Raw genomic sequence first — 14790 nt, forward strand, 5'->3', positions numbered from 1 at the left:
CTGATCAGCAGGCAGGCAGAGCAGAGACAGTATATATATATATATATATATATATATATATATATATATATATATATATATATATATATATATATATATATATATATATATATATATATATATATATATATAGTTATTATGGATGTGTATAGCTCTGACCAGCAGGCACAGCAGCCTGCATATAACGCACACACACCTCCCTCTCTCCCCCCTCCCCGGTGATGTCGGTGGGCTGGCGCTGGCCGGTGAGTTGCTCCTCAGCGCCCCCCTGCGGCCCCCCCGGCACTGCAGCGCTGGACAGTGTGGCTGCTGGCGGAGCGGAGGAGTTTGCAGCGGAGAGTGTCGGGCTGTTCCGGGCTGGAGTCATCGTGCTGCCCCCCCGGGTGGAGAGCCGGGTTCCCCGGAGCACCGAGCATGATGGACACCAAACACTTCCTGCCGCTGGGTGAGTCCGGAGCCCGGGGAAAGTTACGAGGGTCCCGGGCTGGAGGGGGCTGCGCTGCTGGGGAAGGGGCTGCTGTGATCAGGGGGGGCTGCTCTGGTGACAGGGGGGCTCTGTACAGTCTCTATGGGGCTGTTACTGGAAGTTGTGCGGAGACTTCTGAGCTGCTGTGATAATAATAATAATCCAGCCCCAGCAGCCAGCACTGATCACACTGCATGGAAAGCATGCCTGGCTCTCTGCATAACATTGCACTCTGTATGAGGGGTGCTGGTTCCAGGGCGTATTATGCAGCCAGCACTGATCACACTGCATGGAAAGCATGCCTGGCTCTCTGCATAACATTGCACTCTGTATGAGGGGTGCTGGTTCCAGGGCGTATTATGCAGCCAGCACTGATCACACTGCATGGAAAGCATGCCTGGCTCTCTGCATAACATTGCACTCTGTATGAGGGGTGCTGGTTCCAGGGCGTATTATGCAGCCAGCACTGATCACACTGCATGGAAAGCATGCCTGGCTCTCTGCATAACATTGCACTCTGTATGAGGGGTGCTGGTTCCAGGGCGTATTATGCAGCCAGCGCTGATCACACTGCATGGAAAGCATGCCTGGCTCTCTGCATAACATTGCACTCTGTATGAGGGGTGCTGGTTCCAGGGCGTATTATGCAGCCAGCGCTGATCACACTGCATGGAAAGCATGCCTGGCTCTCTGCATAACATTGCACTCTGTATGAGGGGTGCTGGTTCCAGGGCGTATTATGCAGCCAGCACTGATCACACTGCATGGAAAGCATGCCTGGCTCTCTGCATAACATTGCACTCTGTATGAGGGGTGCTGGTTCCAGGGCGTATTATGCAGCCAGCGCTGATCACACTGCATGGAAAGCATGCCCGGCTCTCTGCATAACATTGCACTCTGTATGAGGGGTGCTGGTTCCAGGGCGTATTATGCAGCCAGCGCTGATCACACTGCATGGAAAGCATGCCCGGCTCTCTGCATAACATTGCACTCTGTATGAGGGGTGCTGGTTCCAGGGCGTATTATGCAGCCAGCACTGATCACACTGCATGGAGAGCATGCCCGGCTCTCTGCATAACATTGCACTCTGTATGAGGGGTGCTGGTTCCAGGGCGTATTATGCAGCCAGCACTGATCACACTGCATGGAAAGCATGCCCGGCTCTCTGCATAACATTGCACTCTGTATGAGGGGTGCTGGTTCCAGGGCGTATTATGCAGCCAGCACTGATCACACTGCATGGAAAGCATGCCCGGCTCTCTGCATAACATTGCACTCTGTATGAGGGGTGCTGGTTCCAGGGCGTATTATGCAGCCAGCACTGATCACACTGCATGGAAAGCATGCCTGGCTCTCTGCATAACATTGCACTCTGTATGAGGGGTGCTGGTTCCAGGGCGTATTATGCAGCCAGCACTAATCACACTGCATGGAAAGCATGCCTGGCTCTCTGCATAACATTGCACTCTGTATGAGGGGTGCTGGTTCCAGGGCGTATTATGCAGCCAGCGCTGATCACACTGCATGGAAAGCATGCCTGGCTCTCTGCATAACATTGCACTCTGTATGAGGGGTGCTGGTTCCAGGGCGTATTATGCAGCCAGCACTGATCACACTGCATGGAGAGCATGCCTGGCTCTCTGCATAACATTGCACTCTGTATGAGGGGTGCTGGTTCCAGGGCGTATTATGCAGCCAGCACTGATCACACTGCATGGAAAGCATGCCTGGCTCTCTGCATAACATTGCACTCTGTATGAGGGGTGCTGGTTCCAGGGCGTATTATGCAGCCAGCACTGATCACACTGCATGGAAAGCATGCCTGGCTCTCTGCATAACATTGCACTCTGTATGAGGGGTGCTGGTTCCAGGGCGTATTATGCAGCCAACACTGATCACACTGCATGGAGAGCATGCCTGGCTCTCTGCATAACATTGCACTCTGTATGAGGGGTGCTGGTTCCAGGGCGTATTATGCAGCCAGCACTGATCACACTGCATGGAAAGCATGCCTGGCTCTCTGCATAACATTGCACTCTGTATGAGGGGTGCTGGTTCCAGGGCGTATAATGCAGCCAGCGCTGATCACACTGCATGGAAAGCATGCCTGGCTCTCTGCATAACATTGCACGCTGTATGAGGGGTGCTGGTTCCAGGGCGTATCATTACTGTCATCTCCTCTGCAGGGCTGGGGCTATTGCCTCTGGAGTCATGATATCCCTGCCTCTGGAGTGCTGGTGCTATTGTCTCTAGAGTAATGATAGCACTGCCTCTAGAGTTATTGCCTCTGGGGTAATGATGACCTTGCCTTTGCAGTGCTGGGGCTATTGCCTCTGGAGTAATGATAGCCTTGCCTCTGGAGTGCTGGGTCGATTGCCTCTGGAGTAATGATATCCTGGCCTTAGGAGTAATCATAGCCTTGCCTCTGGAGTAATCATAGCCTTGCCTCTGGAGTACAGATATTCTTGTCTCTGGAGTGATAGAGGCTATTGCCTCTGGAATAATGATATCCTTGCCTCTGGAGTGTTGGGACTATTGCCTCTGGAGTAATGATATTCCTGCTTCTGGGGTAATGATAGCCTTGCCTCTGGAGTGCTATGTCTATTGCCTCTGGAGTAATGACATCCTTGCCTCTGGAGTAATGACATCTTTGCCTCTGGAGTGCTATATCTATTGCCTCTGGAGTAATGATATCTATGCCTCTGGAGTAATGATATCCTTGCCTCTGGAGTGTTGGGACTATTGTCTCTGGAGTAATGATATTCTTGCTTCTGGGGTAATGATATCCTTGCCTCTGGAGTGCTATGTCTATTGCCTCTGGAGTAATGGCCTCCTTGCCTCTGGAGTGGTGTCATTATTGCCTCTGAAGTAATGACATCCTTGCCTCTGGAGTGATGTCATTATTGCCTCTGGAGTGTTGGGACTATTGCCTCTGGAGTGTTGGGACTATTGTCTCTGGAGTAATGATATTCTTGCTTCTGGGGTAATTATTTCCTTGCCACTGGAGTGCTATGTCTATTGCCTCTGGAGTAATGGCCTCCTTGCCTCTGGAGTGGTGTCATTATTGCCTCTGGAGTAATGATAGCCTTGTCTCTGGAGTAATGACATCCTTGCCTCTGGAGTGCTATATCTATTGCCTCTGGAGTGTTGGGACTATTGCCTCTGGAGTAATGATAGCCTTGCCTCTGGAGTGATAGAGGCTATTGCCTCTGGAGTGATAAATGCCTTGCCTCTGGAGTTGTTGCCTCTGGAATGATTGCATAATTGCCTCTGGTATAATTATAATACTGTCTCGAGTGATGATGTTGTTGTCTGTGGCTTGCATGTCACGGTTTATGGAGTCTTGGTATTATGTGCTTTGCAGTAATATTATTATCTCTGCAGTTGTGATATCATTGTCTCTGTGCTTGCAGTTCTGTCTGTGCAGTGATGATATTATTGCCTGTAGTGCGCATGCTGTAGTTTCTGGAGCGATGCTTGGATTTGCTCTGTAGTAATGATGATATTGCCTCTGAAGTTGGAATATTATTGCCTCTGAAGTTGGAATATTATTGCCTCTGAAGTTGGAATATTATTGCCTCTGGAGTGGGAATATTATTGCCTCTGGAGTGGTAATATTATTGCCTGTGGTGGGGTGATGATATTGCCTCTGGAGTAATGATATTCTTGCCTCTGGAGTGATGGCACATTATATGTTCTATTATTGCCTGTGGATGTGTCACTGTTTATGCAGTGTGGGTGTTCTTTGCTCTGCAGTCATATTATTGCCACTAGATTGTGTATCCCTTTCCCTGAGTCATGCTATTGTTTCTCAAGTTCTGTTATTGCCTCTGGAGTGCATTCTGTTTCCCCTGGGGTGATATTATTTGCTCTGAAGTAGTTTGGGAGTAATATTACTGCTTCTAAAGCTCTGATCATGCTCTTTCTGCAGTGCTGATATAATTGCCTCCGGAGTGATTTTATATGATATTCTATGGAGTATTATTATTATTATTATTCTGCCTTTAGAGTGATAGTATTGGCTATGGAGTGCATAGTTTTGTAGTAGGTATATTTGCTCTAAAGTACTGATAATATTTGCCTTAGTATTAGTAGTATCATCTCTGGTTTGAATAGTACTGCTTTGGCTATGGAGCAGTGATACTGTTGCCAATGGTGATAACTGTTGCAGTTACTTGTACTTGCTTGAGATCACATGATTATAATTGCTCTGTCATTAGGAAGGTATACAAACAGTGATCAATACTTCTGAAGCTGGTCATAGGCTATACAACTGCGTTTTAGATCGTCTCCGCGATGCACATTACGATCGACCCGCGAATGAACATTGCTGCGCTGGGATTGCGGGTTCATCAGGGTTGCGGATGGATAACACAATTTTTGCCCAATTAGATGCTTTTGTGTAATTGAACATCTAATTGGGCAAAAAAGTATGTGTTGTGTATGTCCAGCTTTAAGCCTGGTACACACTTTCAATTATGATTGGTCAATCACTGACCAATTTTACCACCTTTTTTATGTAGTACTAGTGACCTTAGCCAGTTTAAAACCGGGCTAGGTCTGTCACCGCTGATCTGCCGCGCACATGCCCTCGTGCGCGCACACACACGCCCGTCCCTGATGGCCCTTGCAAGCCGGGTCTCCTCAGTGTCTCTGCGTCCCTCCCTGCACATGCGCATAACAGAAAAGGACGCACACACGGACATGGAACACAGAGACACTTGCGCCTTCTTAAGTAGGATGACAAATATTGAATACTCTGAGCAGATTGTGCAGGTAAACCATTACACTACATGGAAGTGGTAGAATTGGTCAGTGATTGGCCAATCCTAATTGAAAGTGTGTACCAAGCTTTAGACTCTCGGGCTGCACTATAACTTGGTTGATGTTTGGTCATAGTAGTTTCCTAATCCCCAGAATGCCTCATGGCATAGCGGCGTGTCTGGAATTTGGGGTAGCTTTGGGGTCTGGGCCCAAGGATGCTTTGGTGGTCTATATTTTTCCTCTCAGGTGATATTTTTATAACTTATCAATAAAATGTCTTTTAAGCCATCAGGAAGCAATCAAATACGTACTACTTTTGGTACTTTTATCATTTGCAAAGTACTGAAAAGTTGTTTTGTAGAGAAGATAAAAATTATCTCGTAGGAGAAAAGTCTATTGGATAAGAGTCTTTGGGCCATATACAATTACATTTTTCTCCAGAGTTTTCTCCTAGGAGATCATTTTTCATTGTCTAGTTAGGATAACTTTTCAACACTTTGCAATGGAAAAATTACTAAAAAGTTGGAGGGAAAGTACCATCAGGCTAGTTACACACCAGGACGTTGCGTTTAGGGGACTTTATAGGGCACATAACGTGCCCCTAACGCAACGCCTGGTGCTCTCTGGTGTGGACGTCGGAGTGAGCCGCGTTGTGCAGCTCACTCTGGCGTCCGTGATGCCGGGATGCGCACTCTTGGACGCATGCGGCATCTTGTGGTCCCGCCCGGCCAATCGCCGCACAGAGCGGCCGCTCCAGGAAGTAAACACTGCACGTCACTGAGTGCAGTGAATATTAATTAGCCATGTGCCCGGCCGCTCTCCCCTCCTCCCCAACATTACTGAGCATGTGCAAACAGTCTAATGCGGCTTAGCCGCGGAGAACGCACAGCATGAAGCACTTTGCTGCGTTACAACGTAACGCAACGTGGGCAGTGTGAACAGCCCACTTGTGTTACATTGCTGTGCGTTGGGGGAGCGTTACAGGCTGCACTAACGTGCGCCTGTAACGTCCCTGTGTGCAAGAAGCCTCAAAGTGAGTAGTTTTGGGTTTTTCTTTTCTTTTTTTTTATTTGTATTTATGTTTTTGCTTGCTGGTTGAAAGGCATTTTATTGACAAGTTTTAAAATATCACCTAGGAGAAAACGCAATCAAAAAAAGTTAATGACCTTTTGTGTTTAAATTACTGTGTTTTTTTTTTTCTGGAAAACTTTATATGTTGTACAGTTTGAATTAGGCTTGTATTTAGCTATCAGAATTCAAATGATTGCCTTTTTATGTTTCTGTGTTTTTGGGCAAGAATGGGCTCATGAATACATTTTACGTTTTTGTTTTTGAGTTTTACCCTAGCATCTACGAGGGTTTAATGGAACAAAATGACACACACACACACACACACACACACGCACACGCACACGCACACGCACACGCACACACGTACACACGTACACACACACACACGTACACACACACACGTACACACACACACGTACACACACACACACGTACACACACACACGTACACACACACACACACGTACACGTACACACACGTACACGTACACACACGTACACGTACACACACGCACACGTACACACACGCACACGTACACACACGCATAGTACACACACACATAGTACACACACGCATAGTACACACACGCATAGTACACACACACATAGTACACACACACACACACACACACACACACACACACACACACACACACACACACACACACACACACACACACACACACACATAGTACACACACATAGTACACACACACACACACACATAGTACACACACACACACACATAGTACACACACACACACACACACACACATAGTACACACACACACACATAGTACACACACACACACACACACACACACACACACACATAGTACACACACACACACACACATAGTACACACACACACATAGTACACACACACACACACACACACACACACACACACATTTCGTCACCTCTCGCACACCCAACCCTTCACCCATCTGACTGTGGCGAGATTTAATTGCTGGGGTTCGGCTGCTATCTGAGGGTTGTTGTTTGATTGCAGCACTTTATAACCTGTGATTTGCTTTATTGGATTGAGATGTAAATATTATGACGTTTGTGGTGAGTAAATACTTTGCTACTGGGATCTTCTCTGATAAGTTTAGGCCTCGTAGTTCCTCCTGCATTTAGGTTGTTCTCACGAAGTGTTCAGTGTATATAAAACGTTCGACGATTGTTGCCTTGTTTTGTGGTATAAAATGGAGAGCTTTGGATTCTTTCCTGCTGGAAGGTCTGTCATTGTGAGGCAGGTCTTCAGTATGTTCAGTGAGTGTAATGAAGGAAATGTACGAGGTGCTTGTACACCATGGATGAAAATTACAATCTCACAATAGCTGCTTTGGAAGTACGGTAAGCCATATTGTATCTCCCGTGGTCATTGTACACAGCATGGGAAGCCATATTGTATCTCTTATGGTCATTGTACACAGCATGGGAAGCCATATTGTATCTCTCGTGGTCGTTGTACACAGCATGGGAAGCCATATTGTATCTCTCGTGGTCGTTGTACACAGCATGGGAAGCCATATTGTATCTCTCGTGGTCGTTGTACACAGCATGGGAAGCCATATTGTATCTCTCGTGGTCATTGTACACAGCATGGGAAGCCATATTGTATCTCTTATGGTCATTGTACACAGCATGGGAAGCCATCTTGTATCTCTCGTGGCCATTGTACACAGCATGGGAAGTCATATTGTATATCTCGTGGTCGTTGTACACAGCATGGGAAGCCATAATGTATCTCTCGTGGTCGTTGTACACCGCATGGAAAGCCATATTGTATCTCTTTCGTGGTCATTGTACACAGCATGGGAAGCCATCTTGTACCTCTCGTGGCCATTGTACACAGCATGGGAAGCCATATTGTATCTCTCGTGCTCATTGTACACAGCATGGGACGCCATATTGTATCTCTCGTGGTCGTTGTACACAGCATGGGAAGCCATATTGTATCTCTCGTGGCCATTGTACACAGCATGGGAAGCCATCTTGTACCTCTCGTGGCCATTGTACACAGCATGGGAAGCCATATTGTATCTCTTGTGGCCATTGTACACAGCATGGGAAGCCATATTGTATCTCTCGTGGCCATTGTACACAGCATGGGAAGCCATATTGTATCTCTCGTGGCCATTGTACACAGCATGGGAAGCCATATTGTATCTCTCGTGGTCGTTGTACACCGCATGGAAAGCCATATTGTATCTCTTTCGTGGTCATTGTACACAGCATGGGAAGCCATATTGTATCTCTCGTGGTCATTGTACACCGCATGGGAAGTCATATTGTATCTCTTATGGTCATTGTACACAGCATGGGAAGCCGTATTGTATCTCTCTTGGCCATTGTACACAGCATGGGAAGTCATATTGTATCTCTCGTGGTAATTGTACACAGCATGGGAATCCATATTGTATCTCTCGTGGTCATTGTACACAGCATGGGAAGCCATATTGTACCTCTCGTGGTCATTGTACACAGCATGGGAAGCCATCTTGTACCTCTCGTGGTCATTGTACACAGCATGGGAAGCCATCTTGTATCTCTCTTGGCCATTGTACACAGCATGGGAAGTCATATTGTATCTCTCGTGGTCATTGTACACTGCATGGGAAGCCATATTGTATCTCTCGTGGTCATTGTACACAGCATGGTAAGCCATATTGTATCTCTCGTGGTAATTGTACACAGCATGGGAATCCATATTGTATCTCTCGTGGTCATTGTACACGGCATAGGAAGCCATATTGTATCTCTCGTGGTCATTGTACACAGCATGGGAAGCCATATTGTATCTCTCATGGTCATTGTACACCGCATGGGAAGCCATATTGTACCTCTTGTGGTCATTGTACACTGCATGGGAAGCCATATTGTATCTCTCGTGGTCATTGTACACTGCATGGGAAGCCGTATTGTATCTCTCGTGGTCATTGTACACAGCATGGGAAACCATATTGTATCTCTCGTGCTCATTGTACACCCCATGGGAAGCCATATTGTATCTCTCGTGGTCATTGTACACTGCATGGGAAGCCGTATTGTATCTCTCGTGGTCATTGTACACAGCATGGGAAGCCATATTGTATCTCTCGTGGTCATTGTACACAGCATGGGAAGCCATATTGTATCTCTCATGGTCATTGTACACAGCATGGGAAGCCATATTGTACCTCTCGTGGTCATTGTACACAGCATGGGAACCCACATTGTATCTCTCATGGTCATTGTACACAGCATGGGAAGCCATATTGTATCTCTTTTGTGGTCATTGTACGCAGCATGAGAACAGTGTTCTCCCCAGAAATTTTTTCCAGCCGGGTGGCATGAAAGAGTAACCAGGTGGGATGAGATGAGAATGCAGGGCCAGTGCTTCTGTGAGCAAATCTGTTTACAGTATAGGAGGAGATGAGCCGATGACAGCCGGTTGGTCACCAAAACTAGCCAGGTGGAGCACCCGGCTAAAAGAGCCTGGGGAGAACACTGAGAGAAGCCATATTGTATCTCCCGAGGTCATTGTACACCGCATGGGAAGCCATAATGTATCTCTCGTGGTCATGGTATATAGCATAGGAAGCCATAATGTATCTCTCGTGGTCATTGTACACAGCATGGGAAGCCATCTTGTATCTCTCATGGTCATTGTACACAGCATGGGAAGCCATAATGTATCTCTCGTGGTCATGGTATATAGCATAGGAAGCCATATTGTATCTCCTCAGTGTGGACATTTGTCATAGCATTTCAGGTCATGTTGTTCCTCCTCAGTATGGAAAATGTACACAGTGTGTGAGGCCAGCTTTGATCTTCTCAGCTTGAAAGGTGTACACCAAGCAAGAGGTCATTTAGTTTCTCATTAGTCTGTATTCTGAACACAGCATGGGCGGCCATCTTGCACCTCCTAGTGTGGGCATTGTACAACGCATTGGAGGCTATCTTGTATCTCTTTGGTGTAGACATTATGCATAGCTTTTGAGGTCACATTGTTCTTTCTCCAGTGTGGATTGAAGCCATCTTGTATCTCCTCAGTTTGGATGCTGTACACCAGATGAGACCACCTTGTATCTCCTCAGTGCAGTTTCTGTTGTCCAATTGCATGGTAGGGCATTGCGTATCTTGTGTGTATCTCCTCAGTGCAGTTTCTCTTGTCCATTGCATGGTAGGGCATCGCGTATCTCGTGTGTATCTCCTCAGTGCAGTTTCTGTTGTCCATTGCATGGTAGGGCATCGCGTATCTCGTGTATCTCCTCAGTGCAGTTTCTGTTGTCCATTGCATGGTAGGGCATCGTGTATCTCGTGTGTATCTCCTCAGTGCAGTTTCTGTTGTCCATTGCATGGTAGGGCCTCGTGTATCTCGTGTGTATCTCCTCAGTGCAGTTTCTGTTGTCCATTGCATGGTAGGGCCTCGTGTATCTCGTGTGTATCTCCTCAGTGCAGTTTCTGTTGTCCATTGCATGGTAGGGCCTCGTGTATCTCGTGTGTATCTCCTCAGTGCAGTTTCTGTTGTCCATTGCATGGTAGGGCATCGTGTATCTCGTGTGTATCTCCTCAGTGCAGTTTCTGTTGTCCATTGCATGGTAGGGCCTCGTGTATCTCGTGTGTATCTCCTCAGTGCAGTTTCTGTTGTCCATTGCATGGTAGGGCATCGCGTATCTCGTGTGTATCTCCTCAGTGCAGTTTCTGTTGTCCATTGCATGGTAGGGCGTCGCGTATCTCGTGTGTATCTCCTCAGTGCAGTTTCTGTTGTCCATTGCATGGTAGGGCATTGCGTATCTCGTGTGTATCTCCTCAGTGCAGTTTCTGTTGTCCATTGCATGGTAGGGCATCGCGTATCTCGTGTGTATCTCCTCAGTGCAGTTTCTGTTGTCCATTGCATGGTAGGGCATCGCGTATCTCGTGTGTATCTCCTCAGTGCAGTTTCTGTTGTCCATTGCATGGTAGGGCATCGTGTATCTCGTGTGTATCTCCTCAGTGCAGTTTCTGTTGTCCATTGCGTGGTAGGGCATCGCGTATCTCGTGTGTATCTCCTCAGTGCAGTTTCTGTTGTCCATTGCGTGGTAGGGCATCACGTATCTCGTGTGTATCTCCTCAGTGCAGTTTCTGTTGTCCATTGCATGGTAGGGCGTCGCGTATCTCGTGTGTATCTCCTCAGTGCAGTTTCTGTTGTCCATTGCATGGTAGGGTATCTCGTGTGTATCTCCTCAGTGCAGTTTCTGTTGTCCATTGCATGGTAGGGCATCGCGTATCTCGTGTGTATCTCCTCAGTGCAGTTTCTGTTGTCCATTGCATGGTAGGGCATCGCGTATCTCGTGTGTATCTCCTCAGTGCAGTTTCTGTTGTCCATTGCATGGTAGGGCATCGCGTATCTCGTGTATCTCCTCAGTGCAGTTTCTGTTGTCCATTGCATGGTAGGGCATTGCGTATCTCGTGTGTATCTCCTCAGTGCAGTTTCTGTTGTCCATTGCATGGTAGGGCATCGCGTATCTCGTGTATCTCCTCAGTGCAGTTTCTGTTGTCCATTGCGTGGTAGGGCATTGCGTATCTCGTGTGTATCTCCTCAGTGCAGTTTCTGTTGTCCATTGCATGGTAGGGCATCGCGTATCTCGTGTGTATCTCCTCAGTGCAGTTTCTGTTGTCCATTGCGTGGTAGGGCATCGCGTATCTCGTGTGTATCTCCTCAGTGCAGTTTCTGTTGTCCATTGCATGGTAGGGCATCGCGTATCTCGGTGTATCTCCTCAGTGCAGTTTCTGTTGTCCATTGCATGGTAGGGCATTGCGTATCTTGTGTGTATCTCCTCAGTGCAGTTTCTGTTGTCCATTGCATGGTAGGGCATCGCGTATCTCGTGTGTATCTCCTCAGTGCAGTTTCTGTTGTCCATTGCATGGTAGGGCGTCGTGTATCTCGTGTGTATCTCCTCAGTGCAGTTTCTGTTGTCCATTGCATGGTAGGGCATCGCGTATCTCGTGTGTATCTCCTCAGTGCAGTTTCTGTTGTCCATTGCATGGTAGGGCATCGTGTATCTCGTGTGTATCTCCTCAGTGCAGTTTCTGTTGTCCATTGCATGGTAGGGCATCGCGTATCTCGTGTGTATCTCCTCAGTGCAGTTTCTGTTGTCCATTGCATGGTAGGGCATTGCGTATCTCGTGTGTATCTCCTCAGTGCAGTTTCTGTTGTCCATTGCATGGTAGGGCATCGCGTATCTCGTGTGTATCTCCTCAGTGCAGTTTCTGTTGTCCATTGCATGGTAGGGCATCGCGTATCTCGTGTGTATCTCCTCAGTGCAGTTTCTGTTGTCCATTGCATGGTAGGGCATTGCGTATCTCGTGTGTATCTCCTCAGTGCAGTTTCTGTTGTCCATTGCATGGTAGGGCATCGCGTATCTCGTGTATCTCCTCAGTGCAGTTTCTGTTGTCCATTGCATGGTAGGGCGTCGTGTATCTCGTGTGTATCTCCTCAGTGCAGTTTCTGTTGTCCATTGCATGGTAGGGCATCGCGTATCTCGTGTGTATCTCCTCAGTGCAGTTTCTGTTGTCCATTGCGTGGTAGGGCATCGCGTATCTCGTGTGTATCTCCTCAGTGCAGTTTCTGTTGTCCATTGCGTGGTAGGGCATCGCGTATCTCGTGTGTATCTCCTCAGTGCAGTTTCTGTTGTCCATTGCATGGTAGGGTGTCGCGTATCTCGTGTGTATCTCCTCAGTGCAGTTTCTGTTGTCCATTGCATGGTAGGGCATTGCGTATCTCGTGTGCATCTCCTCAGTGCAGTTTCTGTTGTCCATTGCATGGTAGGGCATCGCGTATCTCGTGTATCTCCTCAGTGCAGTTTCTGTTGTCCATTGCATGGTAGGGCATCGCGTATCTCGTGTGTATCTCCTCAGTGCAGTTTCTGTTGTCCATTGCATGGTAGGGCATCGCGTATCTCGTGTGTATCTCCTCAGTGCAGTTTCTGTTGTCCATTGCATGGTAGGGCATTGCGTATCTCGTGTGTATCTCCTCAGTGCAGTTTCTGTTGTCCATTGCATGGTAGGGCATCGCGTATCTCGTGTGCATCTCCTCAGTGCAGTTTCTGTTGTCCATTGCATGGTAGGGCATCGCGTATCTCGTGTGCATCTCCTCAGTGCAGTTTCTGTTGTCCATTGCATGGTAGGGCATCGTGTATCTCGTGTGTATCTCCTCAGTGCAGTTTCTGTTGTCCATTGCATGGTAGGGCATCGCGTATCTCGTGGGAATCTCCTCAGTGCAGTTTCTGTTGTCCATTGCATGGTAGGGCATTGCGTATCTCGTGTGTATCTCCTCAGTGCAGTTTCTGTTGTCCATTGCATGGTAGGGCGTCGTGTATCTCGTGTGTATCTCCTCAGTGCAGTTTCTGTTGTCCATTGCGTGGTAGGGCATTGCGTATCTCGTGTGTATCTCCTCAGTGCAGTTTCTGTTGTCCATTGCATGGTAGGGCATCGCGTATCTCGTGGGAATCTCCTCAGTGCAGTTTCTGTTGTCCATTGCATGGTAGGGCATTGCGTATCTCGTGTGTATCTCCTCAGTGCAGTTTCTGTTGTCCATTGCATGGTAGGGCATCGCGTATCTCGTGGGAATCTCCTCAGTGCAGTTTCTGTTGTCCATTGCATGGTAGGGCATCGCGTATCTCGTGTGTATCTCCTCAGTGCAGTTTCTGTTGTCCATTGCATGGTAGGGCATTGCGTATCTCGTGTGTATCTCCTCAGTGCAGTTTCTGTTGTCCATTGCATGGTAGGGCATCGCGTATCTCGTGTGTATCTCCTCAGTGCAGTTTCTGTTGTCCATTGCATGGTAGGGCATCGCGTATCTCGTGTGTATCTCCTCAGTGCAGTTTCTGTTGTCCATTGCATGGTAGGGCATTGCGTATCTCGTGTGTATCTCCTCAGTGCAGTTTCTGTTGTCCATTGCATGGTAGGGCATCGCGTATCTCGTGTATCTCCTCAGTGCAGTTTCTGTTGTCCATTGCATGGTAGGGCATCGCGTATCTCGTGTGTATCTCCTCAGTGCAGTTTCTGTTGTCCATTGCATGGTAGGGCATCGCGTATCTCGTGTGTATATCCTCAGTGCAGTTTCTGTTGTCCATTGCATGGTAGGGCGTCGCGTATCTCGTGTGTATCTCCTCAGTGCAGTTTCTGTTGTCCATTGCATGGTAGGGCATCGCGTATCTCGTGTGCATCTCCTCAGTGCAGTTTCTGTTGTCCATTGCATGGTAGGGCATTGCGTATCTCGTGTGTATCTCCTCAGTGCAGTTTCTGTTGTCCATTGCATGGTAGGGCATCGTGTATCTCGTGTGTATCTCCTCAGTGCAGTTTCTGTTGTCCATTGCATGGTAGGGTGTCGCGTATCTCGTGTGTATCTCCTCAGTGCAGTTTCTGTTGTCCATTGCATGGTAGGGCATTGTGTATCTCGTGTGCATCTCCTCAGTGCAGTTTCTGTTGTCCATTGCATGGTAGGGCATTGCGTATC

The 14790-nt window shown here is 47.7% G+C and overlaps 1 protein-coding gene across 2 annotated transcripts in view; it reads left to right on the plus strand.

Moving 5' to 3' along the window:
• The first annotated feature begins 301 nt into the window (after positions 1–301).
• Positions 302–14790, plus strand: part of RXRA (retinoid X receptor alpha) — a 312302-nt gene continuing 297813 nt past the window's right edge. For both annotated transcript variants that reach the window (XM_068249137.1, XM_068249138.1), the window contains exon 1: positions 302–445. In XM_068249137.1, the coding sequence (XP_068105238.1) occupies positions 415–445 (31 nt within the window). In that variant the 5' untranslated portion in view covers positions 302–414. The remainder of the gene's footprint in view (positions 446–14790) is intronic.

The sequence above is a fragment of the Hyperolius riggenbachi genome, chromosome 8 (genome assembly GCF_040937935.1).
Source record: "Hyperolius riggenbachi isolate aHypRig1 chromosome 8, aHypRig1.pri, whole genome shotgun sequence".
NCBI lineage: Eukaryota > Metazoa > Chordata > Amphibia > Anura > Hyperoliidae > Hyperolius > Hyperolius riggenbachi.